Source organism: Tripterygium wilfordii, chromosome 7 (assembly GCF_013401445.1).
Source record: "Tripterygium wilfordii isolate XIE 37 chromosome 7, ASM1340144v1, whole genome shotgun sequence".
In the NCBI taxonomy this organism is placed as follows: Eukaryota; Viridiplantae; Streptophyta; class Magnoliopsida; order Celastrales; family Celastraceae; genus Tripterygium; species Tripterygium wilfordii.
Genome location: NC_052238.1, coordinates 4225449 through 4242278, shown reverse-complemented (window position 1 = coordinate 4242278; position 16830 = coordinate 4225449). Strand labels below are relative to the sequence as shown.

The window sequence follows — 16830 nt, the reverse complement described above, 5'->3', positions numbered from 1 at the left end:
TCTGAGCTTTTAATCTCATGGTTCGGGGACCTTTCACTCCTGCAAGAGCATGAACTGAGATTTGTGGATCTTCGGGTCCTTCCTCCTTTGGTGCCTCAACCTCCGTCTCGTCGTCAACGGATTCCTCTCTTTCCATCATGGGTTCAATCAAGAAAGCCTGTGCAACCTTACATCGGTGTCCAGGAACAAATCTTTCGTCACAATTGAAGCAAAGACCTTTCTCTCTTTTCTTTTGCATCTCGTCCCAACTTAGTCGCTTGGCTCCTGGTGGTATTGACTTGGTAGATGGCTGAGATTGAGGTGTACTGGGTTTCCATTCTGAAACCGAGCTAGTTGGTTTGCGCAAGTCTCCCTTCCATCCCTTCCTGCATTCCATAAGATGTTCATTTTCCAAACGAGCATATTCAATGGCCTTTCGCACACTCTTTGGCCTATTGATCTTCACTCCACGTGCAAGTTCGGGTTTCAATCCGCCTACGAATGTTCCTACGAGGGCCTTCTCCGGCCAACCATGCACCATCATGGATTTCCTTTCAAACTCCTTGAGGTAATCCCTTAGTTCTCCGGTTTGTTTGACTCGAGAGAGAGCTTCATCATGGTCGGTATATCCAGTAGAGCCGAACCTTGATGTCAATTCTTTCTCGAACTCCTTCCACCCAATTGATTTTCTCCTTTTGCGGTAAGTGCGAACCAACCATTGCCACCATAGATTTGCTTCACCCTCCAAGAAAAATGCTGCATAGTCTACTCTCTCTGATCGCTTAATATTCTGGAAAGCGAAGAATTGCGTCGCTCGACTCAGCCAGGCGACTGGGTCCTCTCCATTGAATGTAGGAAAATTCATCCTCGGCTTGTATACCTCCTTGTTACGTCTGATGATGCGATCCGTCTCTCCTTCGTCTGGCGATGACTCTTGCTCTGAATCTGATTTAGAACTTGAGTCACTTTCATAGGAAGAGGATGAGTTTCCATCACTCAATTGGATATTCTTCTCCTTCTTGTCTTTCTGTCTTTTCTCTTTGGTTGCCTTCTTTCCCTGCAGTAATAATTCTAGCTGAGAAAACCTTTGCTGCAGAGCTTGATTGATTCCTTGGATGTCCGTGTTGATAGCTTGTACACTAGCTTCTAGAGCCTCCATCCGTTCCTTTTGTGATGCCATGTTACGAACAAGAATTCAACCGTTGTTACTCCTCTCAACGAGAGCACCAATGATGAATTCTTGAACCTAATTGAGTTAACACCTCACAAAGAAGAAGCAAACTCAGGGTTGAGAATATCTCTCGTTTTTTGTATTCATTTCATCATAATCGATGCTTACAATATGGGCTCCATAAATAGACATGCAAATTAACTATTAGGATTAATATCCTTTATTCTAGCCAAGACATACGGCTATAAATGCCTAATAATAATTGGTACGTCAATACTTAAGTCTAGCCTATCATTACTCCTTAATTTAAGCTCTGCTTCATTATTGACGATAGGCCCCATAACTTTCTTGATCTTTCTTCTTTTTACCCGCATTCATAGGCTCCATTAATTCACCTGCATTCATTCCCTCCATCTGTGCTGACTCCGGATCCACTAATGCATTTGGTAAAGAGCTGGATTGAGCCTGATTTCCTTTGCTGGAACTAGCAACTTGGGCCTCTTTGATCTTGAGTCTTCTTGCCCGGTTGTAAGCCCTCTTCATTGCCTTGCTTGGGTGCTCATCAGCTCTGCAGCACCAAATATGTTGCATTCTAGCAGCCAATGTAAGAGATTGTAATGCTATCATGATGCAGAAATGACTGTTGCATCAAACTATGTTTAGTTTGTTAGACGGATCATGATAATGTATATGCTCGCCAACACCATCCCTGCCATTGTCCGCTGGAAATTTCAATGGGTGAAATCACATCTGTCTTTGGCTACGGGGGGTGGAAAATTACAGAGACTTGGCATTCTCGGACTATGCAAGAGTTGGTAAAGCATTAGCCCTATACGAGGTTGGAGAATAAGAAGAGGCAATTGCAGAAATGGAGGATGTTTCCATATCTTTGAAGGGATATCCAGGTATCTGCAAAGTTTTTTTTATCGTCACACGAGGAGAAAATTTTTTCTTGAGTATTCTTATAAATTGGCTATTTGTTTGTTGGGGTTTTCAACAGAAGTACGTTGAGCTCTTGCAGCAGCCTTGTATGTGGATAAGCATGCCCCACTACTGGCAGAGAACCAGTTCACAATTGCAACTATGCTTGATCCTCACCATACGGACCTCTCATATGTGAAATATACAAAGCATTGGCCTCCAAGTTTGGTTAGTTCTTTGCAACACTTCATCACACTTACTTAGAAGTTGTAAGACATTGCAGATCCATATACTTTTACACAACCAAGAAATATGACTTTTTGTGAAATTGTAATATTTCGTTATAGCTTGTAGTGAATGATTGATAGAGATATCTGCAATTTTTCTGAATTTCTCAACTTACTGCTTATCATATTGCACATAGTTTTTGTACAGATCAATGTGTACTATTCACATGACCAATAAGTTGGAATTCTAGTGAAATTGTTATATTCAATAGAGTGATGCTGTGAATGATTGATAGGTATATCTTCAATTTGCTGAATCTCCCTACTTACTGTACTCGAGGTATTGGACAGTTATCGCAGCCACTTATGTTTTTGATTTTTTTGTGTTTTTGTTTTCTTCCTTGTAATCCTTATTATTTATCATAATTATCAGTCACCTGGGTTAGATGTGAATTATCAGAAACAACTTTTGCATTAGGAAGGGACGATGTAGAAAGTCAGGAAAACATTCAAATGTGTTTATGTGATGGAATTCAGCCAGCTGAGGATTATCATCATCAAATCCTTTCTTATTACATCTATGCATGTCTTTTTAGGTATTCAAATATGTTTGTACTTTTTAATATCGCCTTCATGAATGTTTTCTACTCTTCTCTTTAGCATAATCCCCTACACTAGACTGAATATTCTCAGTTTGCATCCTCTTATTTGTCATAAGACTGTGTACATCTGAGAAGCCAGTAATTGGGGGAGATTGAGAGCTGTAAATTTGTGTCATTTATTATGGTTTGCAAAATTTAGTGCCAAAAGCATTATGTCCTGCCATTGATGATTGATAAATTGACAACAGAATTTTCTGGGAATTTTCTTTCGCCTCTTTGGCAGTGCAGGAGCTGAAAGTTGATGTCCTCGTGTTATCTTTGTCTTCTATCTTGAGAGAAGTTTGAGTAAGAAGTTTACTTTTTCTAGTTAAGACTTCTCGAGAGCAAGTTGTGATCAAATTTGTTGCAACTTGAGTGTCATATGGAGCATGGTTCTCCATTGCAAGAGCTTGCACTCTGTACTTAACCTTTGGTCAATTGAGACTGATGTTCCTTAGATTGTCTCGTTCTGCAATAGTAGAAATACAAAGATAAGTAATTCATCTGACCGAATGGAAAGATAAGAAACTAGAAAAAGATAAACTAGAAAGAGAATATAACAACAGTAATGTGTGTTCCTTATAATTTGGTATTGAGCCTTGGCCTAACTCATCCTACCTCCACTAATATGTACCCTAGAATGCCACCAGTCTTTCTTATAAGATGGCAAACCTACAGGCCTAATTCCCCCACCTCCACTGTATCATGATATCACTTACCCAAAATTTTAGTTACCAACCCACATATTACACTCATCATGATAGATCAATGTCCACAGAATTGAAAAATAGTCATCAGTTCACACTTTTCTCCTTTTGAGAAATCATTAACTTCTTATAGTCGTAAAGCAAGGTTTATTAGGCACAAAATCTCTGCACGTAGTTTATTACATTTAGATAGTCTAATAATAGATGATCATTATTATTGTTTTATCATGTACTACAAAGTCGTTGTCTTCAAGTGTTCCAGCTTCAAACTGAGACTTTGGGTGGGTAAGAGATGAGGATGGATTATGTATGAGAGAAGATTCTTCTGTATTGCATTGTCCAATAATTATGTCTGCACATATATATTTACTTAATTTGACTTTCAAGGGGTGGGCGACTGTATAATGAAGCATAAACATACAATATATACGACATAACATAAATGGATTGCGTGAGGGAGCTGTTCTTGGCCACTTAGAAAAATTATGTCAAGGTGAATTTCTAGAAGTTGTGAGGTCATGTGCCCCATCAACTTATTATAGTAAGCATCATTAGTAGATCTTCTTGGTAGTGGAAGTTGAATTGTTCAAATGGCAGACAAGATAATGTTCAAGGCCAAATATTCTTCAAATTAATCCTCGTTTTTGGTGGACTTGGTTTTGTCTTTTTGTTGCTTCTCTCTCTCTCTCCACTCGCAAATGTGCATCACCTTTCATCTTCCCTTTGCCCATCTTAGCTATTCACTACATGGCATATAGAATTTGCACAATTTTTAATTCAAGAAGCAGTAAGACTGCGTACATCTGATCCTTCAAGATCCTGCAGTGTGCAGAACCTTCCATACGGTGTCTGAAATGGGAGGGGATAAAGTGATGAAATTGTTCTGGGCATCTCAGTTATAGTTTTCCACCATGTGGGGATAAAACTATGCTGGTGTACCATTATTTCTGGACCCCATAGTGGGGTGGGAGTCTTGTGCATTCCATTAGCTCATTAAAACAAGAAAAATATGGTTGTCTTTTACATATGGCACTTGGATATACACTACTGCATTTTCATCAGGTTTGAAAAGTTACAGAAGCCACCTTTAGAAGGTCATGATCCGAACTGATAACATTTCCTAATTGTGTATCTGATTATGTGTATATCATATAGGATCACAATCAGATGGCAGGAGAAGACTTGAGTCTGACAGCTGTTATGCATTGACTATCAAAGGAGTTTGGTCAGAGTTGGAGAATCACATGGACAGGAGCCACCACATGTAAATAGATTCTATTCTTGTTTTAAGAATTCTCTTAAGATTAGCTCTGATGCATGAACATGTTTACCCAGATTGCATCGATTTTCAACTTGCATTAGAGTTTGAACTTTGAACCCATGCCTGGTAGTTTGCAATGAAGCAATTTTATCACTGCAAAAAGACTTACTATTCCATTAACCTTTAATGGTTGTATTAGTGAGAAAAGTTAGTTAGAAAAGTCATTGCAAAATTTGCCAGAGATTAGGGTGTCATTTCTAGAAATTTGAATTGCACATTCACTGTTACTATTAATTTTTTGGTCATCCCAGCATTACATTGTTTTATAAAAAACTCTTGGAAAATTGAAATGATGGTGCCAAATTGTATTGAAGACCTAGAGGGTCGACCTGAACCTGAGTTAATTTTTAAAAATATTTAGCTGAAAATCAGGTGAGATGTTAGGGCTTTCAACTATTCTAAATTCTAATAGACCGCCGGCTATAAATATAGCATTGAAGCAAGGATTTTCAAGATTATGTTTTTGATTAAGTTCATATATTAGAATGAAATTATGCTGTGCCGTAAAACTGTAAAAGCTGCTATTGAAAGAAAAGTTCATTTTTATTGTGATGAATATTGAGATGTTCTTTTTGTCACTTTCTTCAATTCCCTCAATAGACATTGATTCCTTGGTGCTTGTTTGGCGCTTTGATGTTTACTTAAAAGGAATGATCACTAATTCACTATGCACTTTTTACACCATATGTTTTACGTGATTTTGTGTTCTTTAAGCAAATTGGCATCAAATCTTTGCTTAGCCAAAGAGGTCAAAGATGCCATGCTCTGTCTGCCAAGAGTACCAAATTTATCAAATGACACCCATTAACCTACAAACCTTTGACTGATCTTGCTTAACCCTCACAAGTTGGGAAAAGAAAATGTACAGTTCTCAGACAATTTAGATTTTTCCTTCTTCCTTATTTTGAACCTTTGACACATATGAAACAAATTTATCATGATTTTTTTTCCACAATTTTTTTTTTTTATTTATATATTTTGAAGTGAGCGACTATTATTTTATTTCTTGAGCACACAATTTGACTATTATTGTTTACAAAGAATGTGGGGTAAGATTCAAACTTCAAAGACATTAAAAATTCCTTCTCTGTAGGTGGGTCAGGTTGACTGCATTAATAGATTCAGAAAAAATAAGATAGGAAAGGTTGTGGGGGGACCAAAGCTCAATTATTCTATATTATTGTAACAATCTCTGCAGTCTTCACTTGGATAAGCCCCCCAATTTTTGGCCTTCTCTGGTGTTTGTATTCTGGTGCTCTCCTCTGATTCCTCCAACTAAGATTTCACTTCACTGCTTTCCTTTCCCTCCTTCTCTCTCCCTCATGTGATGTTTGTCAGTGTAACACTGAAGCCTTCATAAGTTTTCTGCGCTATTGAAAGTTCAGTTGCAACTTCTCCATCAATGGTCATTTTTTTTGCTTGCTTGTATACTATATCTATGTCCTCGTGATTTCCTGTTAACTTTATGTGACATCTTTTAGTATCCACTACAGGATTCTCACATTAAATATGTTATCTTCTTGAATCTCTGGGTTATCTTCCCTGAAAGAAGCAGAAATGAGCATACCCCACTTGTTCAGGTGCCCAATTACTCTGGATTTGTTCAAAGATCCAGTGACTCTGTGTACAGGCCAAACCTATGACAGATCAAGCATAGAAAAATGGCTTTCAGCAGGTAATCTCACATGTCCTGTTACAATGCAGAAGCTAGTGATCCAACTGTTGTTCCTAATCACACTCTTCGTCATTTGATTGATCAATGGCTTCACATGGGTCAACTGCATTTTGATTCTGATCATTTGATAAGAATTGATTCATTAGCTTCGCTGAAACAGAACCTTGATTCTCATGAAGCTAAACTAGAAACCAAGCTTCAATCACTTGAAATCATTCAGGTATTAACTGAAGAATCACCATCACAGGTTCCTTCTTTGCTCCATTTTGGCTTCTCAGATTCACTGCTGGAATTACTTTTTGCAAAAGTAGAATCTGAGCTCTCTAAGGAACATATAAAGTTTGTAGAGCAAGCACTTTGTTGTGTTAAGAGAATGCTGCCCTTTTGTGAATTGGAGTCCCTAAATATGCTTAAAGAAAAGTCCAGACTGGAATCCTTTTTAGCTTTGTTTGAGCATGGAAGTGGCATGATCAAGAAGAGTTTGTGTCAACTTATAGAGGCAATATCATCATCTTCAGAGACAAAAGAGCTTTGTGCAATCCTTGGCAAAACAGAGCAGCTATTGCAAGGGCTCATTCTTCTGCTTCACCAAAACTGCGAGGAATCTGATTCCGGAATCAAAGCCATATCAGCATTGTGTTCTTTGGAACTAAACAAACAGAATTTGGTTGAAGAGGGTGTGGTAGATGGACTCATAGCCTACATTTCAGATGCCGAAAGGCGTAGAAGAAGCTTGGCACCAAGAGCAATGGCAACACTTGAGCTGCTTTTAGGACTAAAAAGTGCAAAAGAGGCATTGATCAATAGCAGAGATGGAATTAAAATGATTGTAAAAATGGTTTTCAAGGTATCAGATCATGAAGGCAGTGAAAGTGCAGTGAAATCGCTTACAATCATATGTAATGACTCATTAAAAGCAAGAGAAGTAGCAATGGGTGCTGGAGTACTAACTCAGTTGCTATTGCTCCTGCAGAGCCAGTGCAGTGGTAGGACTAAAACAAAAGCAAGAATGCTATTGAAGCTTCTTAGATCAAAGTGGGCTGAGGATGCAAATCATTTCTAGCTTCATGGTTTGTCTGTGGGTTTATTGGCCTTTCCTGTAACATGGGTTGTGTATCAAGGAGTCCTGTGGCTGGCTTGCCTTCTTTGGTCTCCATAATTAAAAAAAATAAATAAAATTTGTTTCTAAGAAATCAAATTCATATGACCTGTACCACAGCAAGTTGTTCTGTTCTGTTCATGCCCGTGGCTGTTGTATTGTGCCAATATCGGCCTCCTTCATTGTAGTCGAATATCACTACTCCATGTTTTTGGCTCATACAAAAAAATAACGTCAAAATTATTGATTGTAATAGTTAAACTTGGGACTTCCCGCATTTTCAAACACAGTCAACTTCACCATTCTGACTAAAGTAAATAAGCTTCTTTGCTTTATAAGGCACACATGATACCATGATTAACATCAAACAGACACTCTAGGCATGTGTGCACATGCATCATTTCACTTGGTAGTATTAATAATTAAAGGCTAATGTGTATGGCCCACACACCCAAGTTGTTCAAACAATAAATAGCATATTTTGTCTAATAATTGCAAGTTCTTGACATAGTTGATGCGACTGACTGTGTGGGTTAGCTGAATATTGGGGTTATTTTCTTTGGTGATTCACAATTGTCAAAGAGAAGTAATTGTCTTGTACACAAAAAATAGAGTCTATGATTACGGCACTTGCCTTTTGCTTTCTTACACAAGATGCCAAGGTTTAGCCCAACAAGAAGAAAAAGAAGACAGCATTGGGCCGCGGGTCCACTATCATCATCTACGGGCGCGGCCACTATTATCATCTACGTCCGGGAGTTCTGGGCCGGACTTTAGTGATTTTACAAAACGAGCTTTATAATTGAGCCCGAGCTTTCGAAGCCCAAACTAGTGGGATTTTTTTTTTTATATAATCGAGTTCTCCTTTGAAGCCCAAGCCCAAGCCCAAGTCGCTTTTCTTTCCATATATGTTTGCTTGCCATAACCTTTTGCACAATGTATTACTATAAAATATATATGATTAGTTATTTCCAATTAATTAGAGGCTATGAAGGAGCTCCGATGGGGCATTCATTGAATTTGAATTTTTGGGGAAAACAAAGTAATAAAACATTATAGAACAAAATAAAGGGAGAAAAAGAAAGCATCTAGGAAATTCAATGAAGGCGGCCAGAGACCAATGAAGTGTAAAGAAAAAAGAATAAATAGTAGGAAAAGAAAACACACGTAAGATTCATTATTATTATTATTTTTACCTTAGACTCATTATTCAATGATGGCAACTAAATACAACCAATTCAAGAGTAAAAATATTTTTATTTATATAAAACAAAAAATATTGTATTTATTTATACTGTGTACTTTATTTGTATTTTGTATTCGTACGCGCTTAATTGATCAAACCCTGATTGATTTAAATCCAAGCAAATAAATCAGACAATATTATAATTCGGGTTAGGGTCCGAACAAGTAAATTGGACAATATTTATGTGTTTGGACCTGAACATAGTTTTAAATCAAATAAAATTTTTGTGTTTGGACTTAAATTTTGGACATATGATTGATGTTGAAACTTGGTTTAATTCGGGTGAAATAAATTTGATCATCCGAATCGAACCGAGTTTTGACACCTAGGTAAGACTTAAGAGGGGAAAAAAAAAAGAGCAATGCAAGCAAGGAGTGATTTGTAAACTCGCTATTACAGAGAAACGAAGACCGGGAGTCAAAAACAAATTCAGAAATGGCAATAAATGGCGGATTGAGAATCGCAAACTCAAATTCCCCATTTGTTGTCTCTCTCTTCTCCACCAAAGCCTCTTGCTTGCGAGTATCAGCAGCAGTGAGAGTAGTCTCATCATTATCTTCCATGGCTTCTTACGATAAGGAACTCGCCGCTGCCAAGAAAGCAGCCTCTCTCGCAGCCCGCCTCTGCCAGGTACTCCTCTCTCTCTCTCTCTCTCTCTCTCTCTCTCTATCTGTTAATTCATACATTTACTTATCTGAACTCAGATTGATGTGATGTTGAATATTGAAAGACAGACTGTTTATTTCATGTTCTTTTTCATTTATTTTCTTCTATATTGCCAATGTTTTCTTGCTTTGGTAAAATTTAGGTTGTAAAATGCTATATGTGCGAAACCCAGAACTAAAAAATTGTTTTATGATCAAAAACCATGTTGTGTTGGTTTACAATGTCATCGAAAGGACTTGCTTTGCCCATGTATTTATGGTTGCTTCTGCTTTGGTTTACTTTATCTGCAGTGAATTTTTGTCTTCTTTTGGTGAATTCTTGATTGCAGCTTCTTATTCTCTAATCAGTAGATGGTGATTATTGGTGACAGTATTCAAAATTAAGTATTAGGTTCATCCCCATTAGCGTTTAATTTTGTCATATCCATCATAACTTCTCTGGTCAGAATAGCTCAGTTGTTGCACATTTGTGTTTCTATTTCTTTCTATACAATCGACTATCATGTCAAAAAATTGGTCATCTTTCACTACAATAGGAGTTTCCAGAATCTGTTATGTATGTGTACAGGAACATCGTATTAAGCAATGATTTCATGTATTTCTTTTTCTTTTTCCAATCCTTTCAGAAGGTGCAAAAAGCATTGTTGCAATCAGATGTTCAGTCAAAATCTGATAAAAGTCCAGTCACCATTGCCGATTATGGTTTGTTTCTTGCTTTTGACATTCTGCAATCTACTTATTTCTTTGTGTGGTTTATTTGATCATTCACATGTGTTGTATGACATGGAAAGCTTTTATAAATTTATTTAAATGGAGGCTATTTAGATTGATTAGGGGAACTTCAATCCATCTTTCTTTAGAATTGAGAAATTGCAATTACTGTTGTTTTATCTGATGCATTATCGTGATTCCCAGGTTCCCAAGCGCTGGTTAGTTTTGTGCTGGAGAAGGAACTCTCTTCTGAACCATTCTCATTAGTGGCTGAAGAGGTTAATGTTATGCAGATTCTGTTATTTCTTTATTTTTCCCGTTTGATTTAGATGAGGATTTCTAATTTTTTGCTTCTTCGCCGTCTTCAGGATTCTGAGGATCTTCGCAAGGATGATTCCCAGGAAATTGTAGGGCGTATAACAGAACTTGTGAACAACACTCTGGCTAATGATGGATCCTATAATGTTTCCACTCTATCCAGAGAAGACGTGCTCAGGGCCATTGATAGCGGTAAATCTGAAGGTGGTCCTCAGGGGCAACATTGGGTCTTGGATCCTATTGATGGCACTAAGGGGTAAGGTGTAAAATTGACATTCTGAGCTAATTCTTATGCTCTCGTTTAAATCATGAGCTGGAAGCCATCTGTTTGTTCAAGAGCCTTGAGTTGGATGGTTCTTTTTATTCTCTCTCACATCTTTTATCGTTATATGAGATAATTTCTGTCTCTCTTGCTCTTTTTCAATCCAATGTTACAAGGCTTAATAGTTTAGTTTCTATAATGTCCATTCTTGGAAGCAATACAAATCAATGTTAATCCTTATAATCCCGTGTGCAACGAAAAGGAAAGTTTCCTATACACAAGTTATAGGTGCATATAGATGAAATAAGACCTTGCTTCCATGTTGGATTGCATGCTTGAAATAGAGTAAGTCTACTTCAGATGTAGGGAAACCGCTGTGCCCCTAATAAAGGAAAATGTCTTTTTTGAATTTTAATTTTGCACCGTTCAGAAAAATAATCTCAGTTTTACTGATTGTTGAATATCAAATTTATTGCTTCCAACTATATATACTTTCATTACATTGATTTTATGTGCTTGTGAGTCTACCTCTTTAAAGTGGCTTATGCTTGTGAGATTGATTGATAGGTTTGTCCGAGGAGATCAATATGCAATTGCATTAGCATTGCTTGATGAAGGGAAGGTAGTGTTGGGTGTCCTGGCTTGTCCAAATCTCCCATTAGCATCCATTGCTAGCGGTGGTCAACATTCTTCAAACAGTGAAATTGGTTGCCTTTTCTTTGCTAAAGTTGGAGCAGGCACTTACATGCAGTCATTGGATAGTTCTTCAAACAGTTCTTCACCAGTGAAGGTTGGTGCTTTCTCATGGGGTTCTTGCTGATGCTTTCTTTAGATACTTATACATTGCATTGGGAAAGTTGTTTACTAGAAAGGTGCATTGGTGTGAATGTCCTTTTCATGCCTTCAGGTGCAGGTTTCTGCTATTGAGAATCCCGTCGAAGCATCATTCTTTGAATCATATGAAGCTGCACACTCCTTGCATGATTTGTCTAGTTCCATTGCTAAAGTATATTTTTCGCTACACTCTCTTTTGACCCTTCCCTCCAATCGTTGGTTTTTTAGCTTTACTTTTGAATATTCTGATACACACAATTGATATTCCAACAGAAACTTGGCGTGAAAGCACCACCAGTTAGAATCGACAGCCAGGCAAAGTATGGAGCTCTGTCTAAAGGGGATGGAGCCATATATCTCCGTTTCCCTCATAAAGGATATCGTGAGAAAATATGGGATCATGCAGCCGGAAGCATTGTTGTGACTGGTACGAACGATGCTCATAATTTTTTCTCTTTCAACTCAGGTTTCAGCATATAGATGCCGATATATATGAAACGATCGTGTGTTTTGACATTGTTTTTGGATCCTACTTTACAGAAGCTGGAGGTGTGGTCACTGATGCTGCTGGGAATCCATTGGATTTTTCCAGAGGGAAATACCTTGACCTTGACACTGGCATCATTGTTACCAATCAGAAGTTGATGCCATGTCTATTGAAGGCAGTCAGAGAATCAATTGAGGAAAAGTCATCGTCTTTGTGATCATTCACAAAGGGCTATACCATCCAATCCCTTTGTTTTAGTAGGATATGGACTTGAATCATTTAACTGTTTTTTCAACTTATTTGGTGTGAAGTTCCTGTAAAATTCTCCAAATTTGCTCAAGCCAAGTGCTTCTCCAAGTCTTTAATAATGGAATTCTGACAATACTATGAGTATTGAGGGGTTTTTACAGCAATTGTAATTTCTTTTTGGATCATTAATGCAAAGACAAGCTTGATACAATCTAAAGAATTTTTCATGCTCTTATTAACACAAAATGCAAGGCGAGTTATTGGCACAATCTCATCTACACTTGATTGAAGTCCAAATGTACCAAACGCTTAAAAACAAGCAAGGCAATCTCCTTTCAACTAAACAGCATGGCTAATAAGTAGATTCTAGAGCAGAAGTCCATAGCTATTAACAAAGAGTTGTTTTACAAAGGAACATCTTTTGGGTAATCCTGTGGGTGTCTCTTGATTGTTCTTCTAAGAAGTTCATCTTGCTCGCAGAGGTTGGATGGCAGAACATCATACACGTCGGTAAAAAGTTCGGACACGGAGGGTTTATCTACTTTCTCTGCTTTTTGAACCGCATTTAATATCTGCAAAAAATGATAATCATGATCTCTCTTAGTTCCTAAGCATAACTTATATATCACAACACATTTTGAGATCAAGTATTGCCAACCGTCAATTTCCAACATAGCAACTCTTTTAACTCCGTGATTTAACGAAAGTTTTTCATGGTGATCAATTTGAAAAACTCTGGACAAACCTATAGTGAGAGTCGAGGGGGGAGTCTTATGAGCACGTTGCATTTTACCTGATTTCTTACACGGCTTCTGAGCTCTAACTCGGTCTCACCATTCCACCACCCATTACTTTGTATCCATTTCCCAAATCTAGTGACAGGGTCTCGAGCTTTTCTCCACCATTCAATCTCATCGATTGGACGATATTTGGTGGAATCATCTGATGTGGAGTGATGGCCGACACGGTAAGTTAGGGCCTGTGAATGGGAAGGATAAATAAGACATCACTCAAAAATTCAACAGTGTTAATGCGCACATCACCTTTATCATAGTGTTGATGAAATTCTTCTAGTAAAACTTGTCATCATTTGTCAAATGCCTTTAATTTCTTTGATATAGAATTTGCAATTAGTTTACGACATTGATATCGAAAATCCACTCACTTTCCTTTAATTTCATTGAGCAAAGATTAGAACTTCCCCTCTGGACAATATTAACTTATAAGATGACTTGCGATATAAGACTTCAGTTTGAAAGACACTACCAATTACTCCACATCATGGAAGTCAAAACTAGTTAAATTGTGTTGAACCATGAAAGGCCATGCAAAGAACAAAGAGACCCTAACTTCACCTCGATTAATATTGGTCTGTGTTCACTGATGGCCATTTCACGAGCAGCACGTACAGCACCATACATAGCAAGAGCATCATTACCATCTACACGAATACTTCGGACTCCATAAGCCCGGCCTCTAACAACAATACCATCACCTGACAATGCAAAAAATAACCCAAAAAATGGAAATTATTTTTTAAAAAAAAGGTCTTCACAAAACAGGAACAATCAAGTATGAGAATCTATGAGAGCATATACTTCGAAACTGGTCTGAAGTAGGGGTACTGATAGCCCATCCATTGTTCCGACAAATGAATATAACAGGGGCCTCCATAACAGCTGCGAAATTCAAAGCAGCATGGAAATCTCCCTAACAATACTTGATGTATTAGACATTAAAACATTAAAGGCCAAACTAACAATGACTGTGTTACATAAATAGAAAATTGAGAAGAACATAAAAGTGATACGATTCTGCTTATTGTAGCATATGAGAGCAGCTATTTGCTCTCCCAATCTCCAGAATGAAGTTATGGACTTATGGTAACAGGAGAGAGGAGTGGGGGTGGTAAAATTAATCCACTGCTATGAATGACGAATTAAGTTTATCTTTGAACAAATCTTAAAATGGAAGGCCGACCTGTCTCACATACCAAGCAAAAAACAATTTAAAATCACATGAAGCAACATCAAATGATTCAATTTCCATGTAATTTTACAAGCATCATAAGACTTAGAATGAGGATATACCTCACTTGAGCCACCATCACCAAAATAAGTGACAGCACAAGCATCCTTTCCATCCATCTTCATGGAATATGCAGCACCAACCGCATGGGGGAGTTGTGAACTGGACAACAGTCAGAAACACCTTAGACATTGTTTCCATGATCTGTAGTAAAGAACCATAAAGTGTTCCGTTTGAAGAAATTTTTGCATGCACGAGTTAATATCTTACCCAATAGTTGATGCTACAGTAAAGTAATTATGCTCTCTTGATCCATAGTGAATAGGCATCTGCCGGCCTTTGCAACCATCAGATTTATTGCTAAAACACTGGTCTGCAAATTCTTGCAGGCTAAAACCACGCCATAGTAAAACGCCTGGCTCCCTATACTGCATGGTAACTCAAAGAAATCACACTTTATCAGTTTAAAATTTTCTCATTGAAATCACTGAATGAGTTGATAGATTGAAGCATGAAGATATCCATCGTAACTCGTACGGCTTGTTACAAATCAAAAGAACATTACTCCAGATACTGATTTGACTAAGAAACAAATTCAATGTGAACTTGTTTTGTATTGCTGCAAATGAGATTATTTTCAGTGGATGAGAAACTTGTAAGAGGGAAATTGAAATAACTTCAGTGCTACAACCTGAGGGACAACAAGGTCGTCAATTGTGAGAGCTGCAGCTGATGCAATGTTAATGGCCTCTTCTCCAATAGTGGTCAAATAGAAAGAAATTCTTCCTTGCCTCTGTGCTTCATAGAAGATCTTATCCATAATTTGAAGTGTAACCATATCAGTATATATTTTCACAGCAACTTCTGGGCTGACCTAATAGAGATCAATAGCCCATTAGGGTCTCTTTCATTGGATTTATAGTAGGGAAACAGAAAAACAAGCACTAGATTCCCCTTCTTCCCTATGTAGAGGGGGAAAAAAAACTAAACCTAGTCTGGAAAAGAAGGGGAAAAGCACAGATAGAATTACCTGACCAAAATTGCCGTGCATAATTAGCTGACTATTGTCGTCAAGGACCCGGTAACAGGGAATCCGTTCTTCAGCAGATTCAGATATGAACCTCATTTCAGGGGTGAATGGAACCTTTCCACCAGGAAAATCCAGGAACTGCTATAGAATTGGAGTTTCAGCATTTTAAAAACAATCATTTGTTTTTTCACTAGTATCATTCCTCAATACATGTCTAGGTCTCAAAAACATTACAAATGCTGTCTCTCTAGTTCTAGAGCAAGATCAGAATGCTGGGAGAGTGAAGTTCAGAAAAATTCACCAAGTTGGGAGTTGGAGGGATCAAATTGACATTTCGGTTAAAAAATCGAAAAGCCCATATTCTTAATGGTCCCACGTATGACTTGATATTTTTTAACTATTGGTGAGACAACTCTGATGAAGTAAAACTCATGCCACAATTTTGGCAAAACGCCATGACACTTGATAAGCTCATTTAGTAGACACTTGAGCTTATAAGACAAGTCCAAGGCTTCTAATATTTAAGAACTAAACCATAATCAATCAATACAGAATTAGAAACTCAAGGTCTGAGAGCTCCTCCCATATCAAGTTTTCAAATTGTCTCCTTAAATGTCATGTGACAACTGATTACAGAGTTTTCGGTTGAATCAATTGAAAATCAAACTGAATACAAAACCCCACTTCAACCCATTCAACAATAAAGATTTTATAAGCAAGCCTCAATTCATTAAGACAATAATCACAACATGAAACATATACTCACACAATCTACATCTATATACGTATATAAACATAAATCTAGTATATCGATCAAAGTTATAGATACCTTAGTATCGGTGGACTGGAATCTTCGAGCAGAGCAAATACAGAGTGCACCATGAATTGGGTTTTTGAAATCTCGAGCAGATGATGCTGGTAGTGAAGGAGAAGACCTCAGCAGACCCAGTGTACCAAGCTTTGATATACGGTGAACAATATTTCTTGATTTAGCGAAACACAGAGCCATTGATAGTCCAGAAGAAAGAAAAAGAAGAACTATCACGTCTCCCGGGATCAAATTGCAATTGCTCAACGTTCTTACCCGATGCGGGTGCCAAGAGTGTCTGACGTGCACAGATAATCATGATCGTCACTCTCAACAGTCTGAAATTCGGCCCATTCCGCTAGTTTAACCAGCGAGCCCAAGCGTTTTGGGACTTTTGTGTCTTGTGATTTGTGAACCTTAACATTAACAATGGACAAGTCTGAAAACCCAA

General features: G+C 37.7%; 2 protein-coding genes, 2 long non-coding RNA genes and 1 pseudogene across 5 annotated transcripts; 3 read left to right on the top strand and 2 right to left on the bottom strand.

Annotated features, from left to right (window-relative positions):
- Nucleotides 1–3060: 3060 nt before the first annotated feature.
- On the bottom strand, nt 3061–3670 carry LOC120001465. Its single transcript, XR_005468870.1, has 2 exons — nt 3504–3670; nt 3061–3408 (listed from the first exon to the last, which is right to left on the bottom strand). It is a non-coding gene; the product is annotated as an uncharacterized LOC120001465 (long non-coding RNA).
- Nucleotides 3671–3747: 77 nt separating this feature from the next.
- Nucleotides 3748–6497, top strand: LOC120001463. Its single transcript, XR_005468869.1, has 3 exons — nt 3748–4708; nt 4802–4910; nt 6461–6497. It is a non-coding gene; the product is annotated as an uncharacterized LOC120001463 (long non-coding RNA).
- LOC120002492 lies at nt 6498–7858 on the top strand (annotated as a pseudogene).
- Nucleotides 7859–9407: 1549 nt separating this feature from the next.
- On the top strand, nt 9408–12693 carry LOC120002309 (SAL1 phosphatase-like). Its single transcript, XM_038851020.1, has 8 exons — nt 9408–9617; nt 10279–10354; nt 10568–10641; nt 10732–10937; nt 11511–11733; nt 11851–11949; nt 12051–12204; nt 12318–12693. Exons 1-8 carry the CDS (start codon nt 9423–9425, stop codon nt 12479–12481), a joined length of 1191 nt encoding a protein of 396 aa, XP_038706948.1. The 5' UTR covers nt 9408–9422; the 3' UTR covers nt 12482–12693.
- Nucleotides 12694–12719: 26 nt separating this feature from the next.
- On the bottom strand, nt 12720–16676 carry LOC120002308 (2-oxoisovalerate dehydrogenase subunit alpha 2, mitochondrial-like). 2 transcript variants are annotated; one of them, XM_038851018.1, is made up of 9 exons: nt 16401–16676; nt 15572–15712; nt 15233–15415; nt 14812–14969; nt 14604–14703; nt 14112–14223; nt 13869–14008; nt 13307–13492; nt 12720–13085 (listed from the first exon to the last, which is right to left on the bottom strand). In XM_038851018.1, the coding sequence occupies exons 1-9, from the start codon at nt 16578–16580 to the stop codon at nt 12918–12920; spliced, it is 1368 nt and encodes a 455-aa protein (XP_038706946.1). In that variant the 5' UTR covers nt 16581–16676; the 3' UTR covers nt 12720–12917. The 2 variants fall into 2 exon arrangements, with proteins under 2 accessions (XP_038706946.1, XP_038706947.1); XM_038851019.1 differs by having other exon boundaries at nt 12918–13085; nt 15572–15709; nt 16401–16675.
- Nucleotides 16677–16830: the final 154 nt, after the last annotated feature.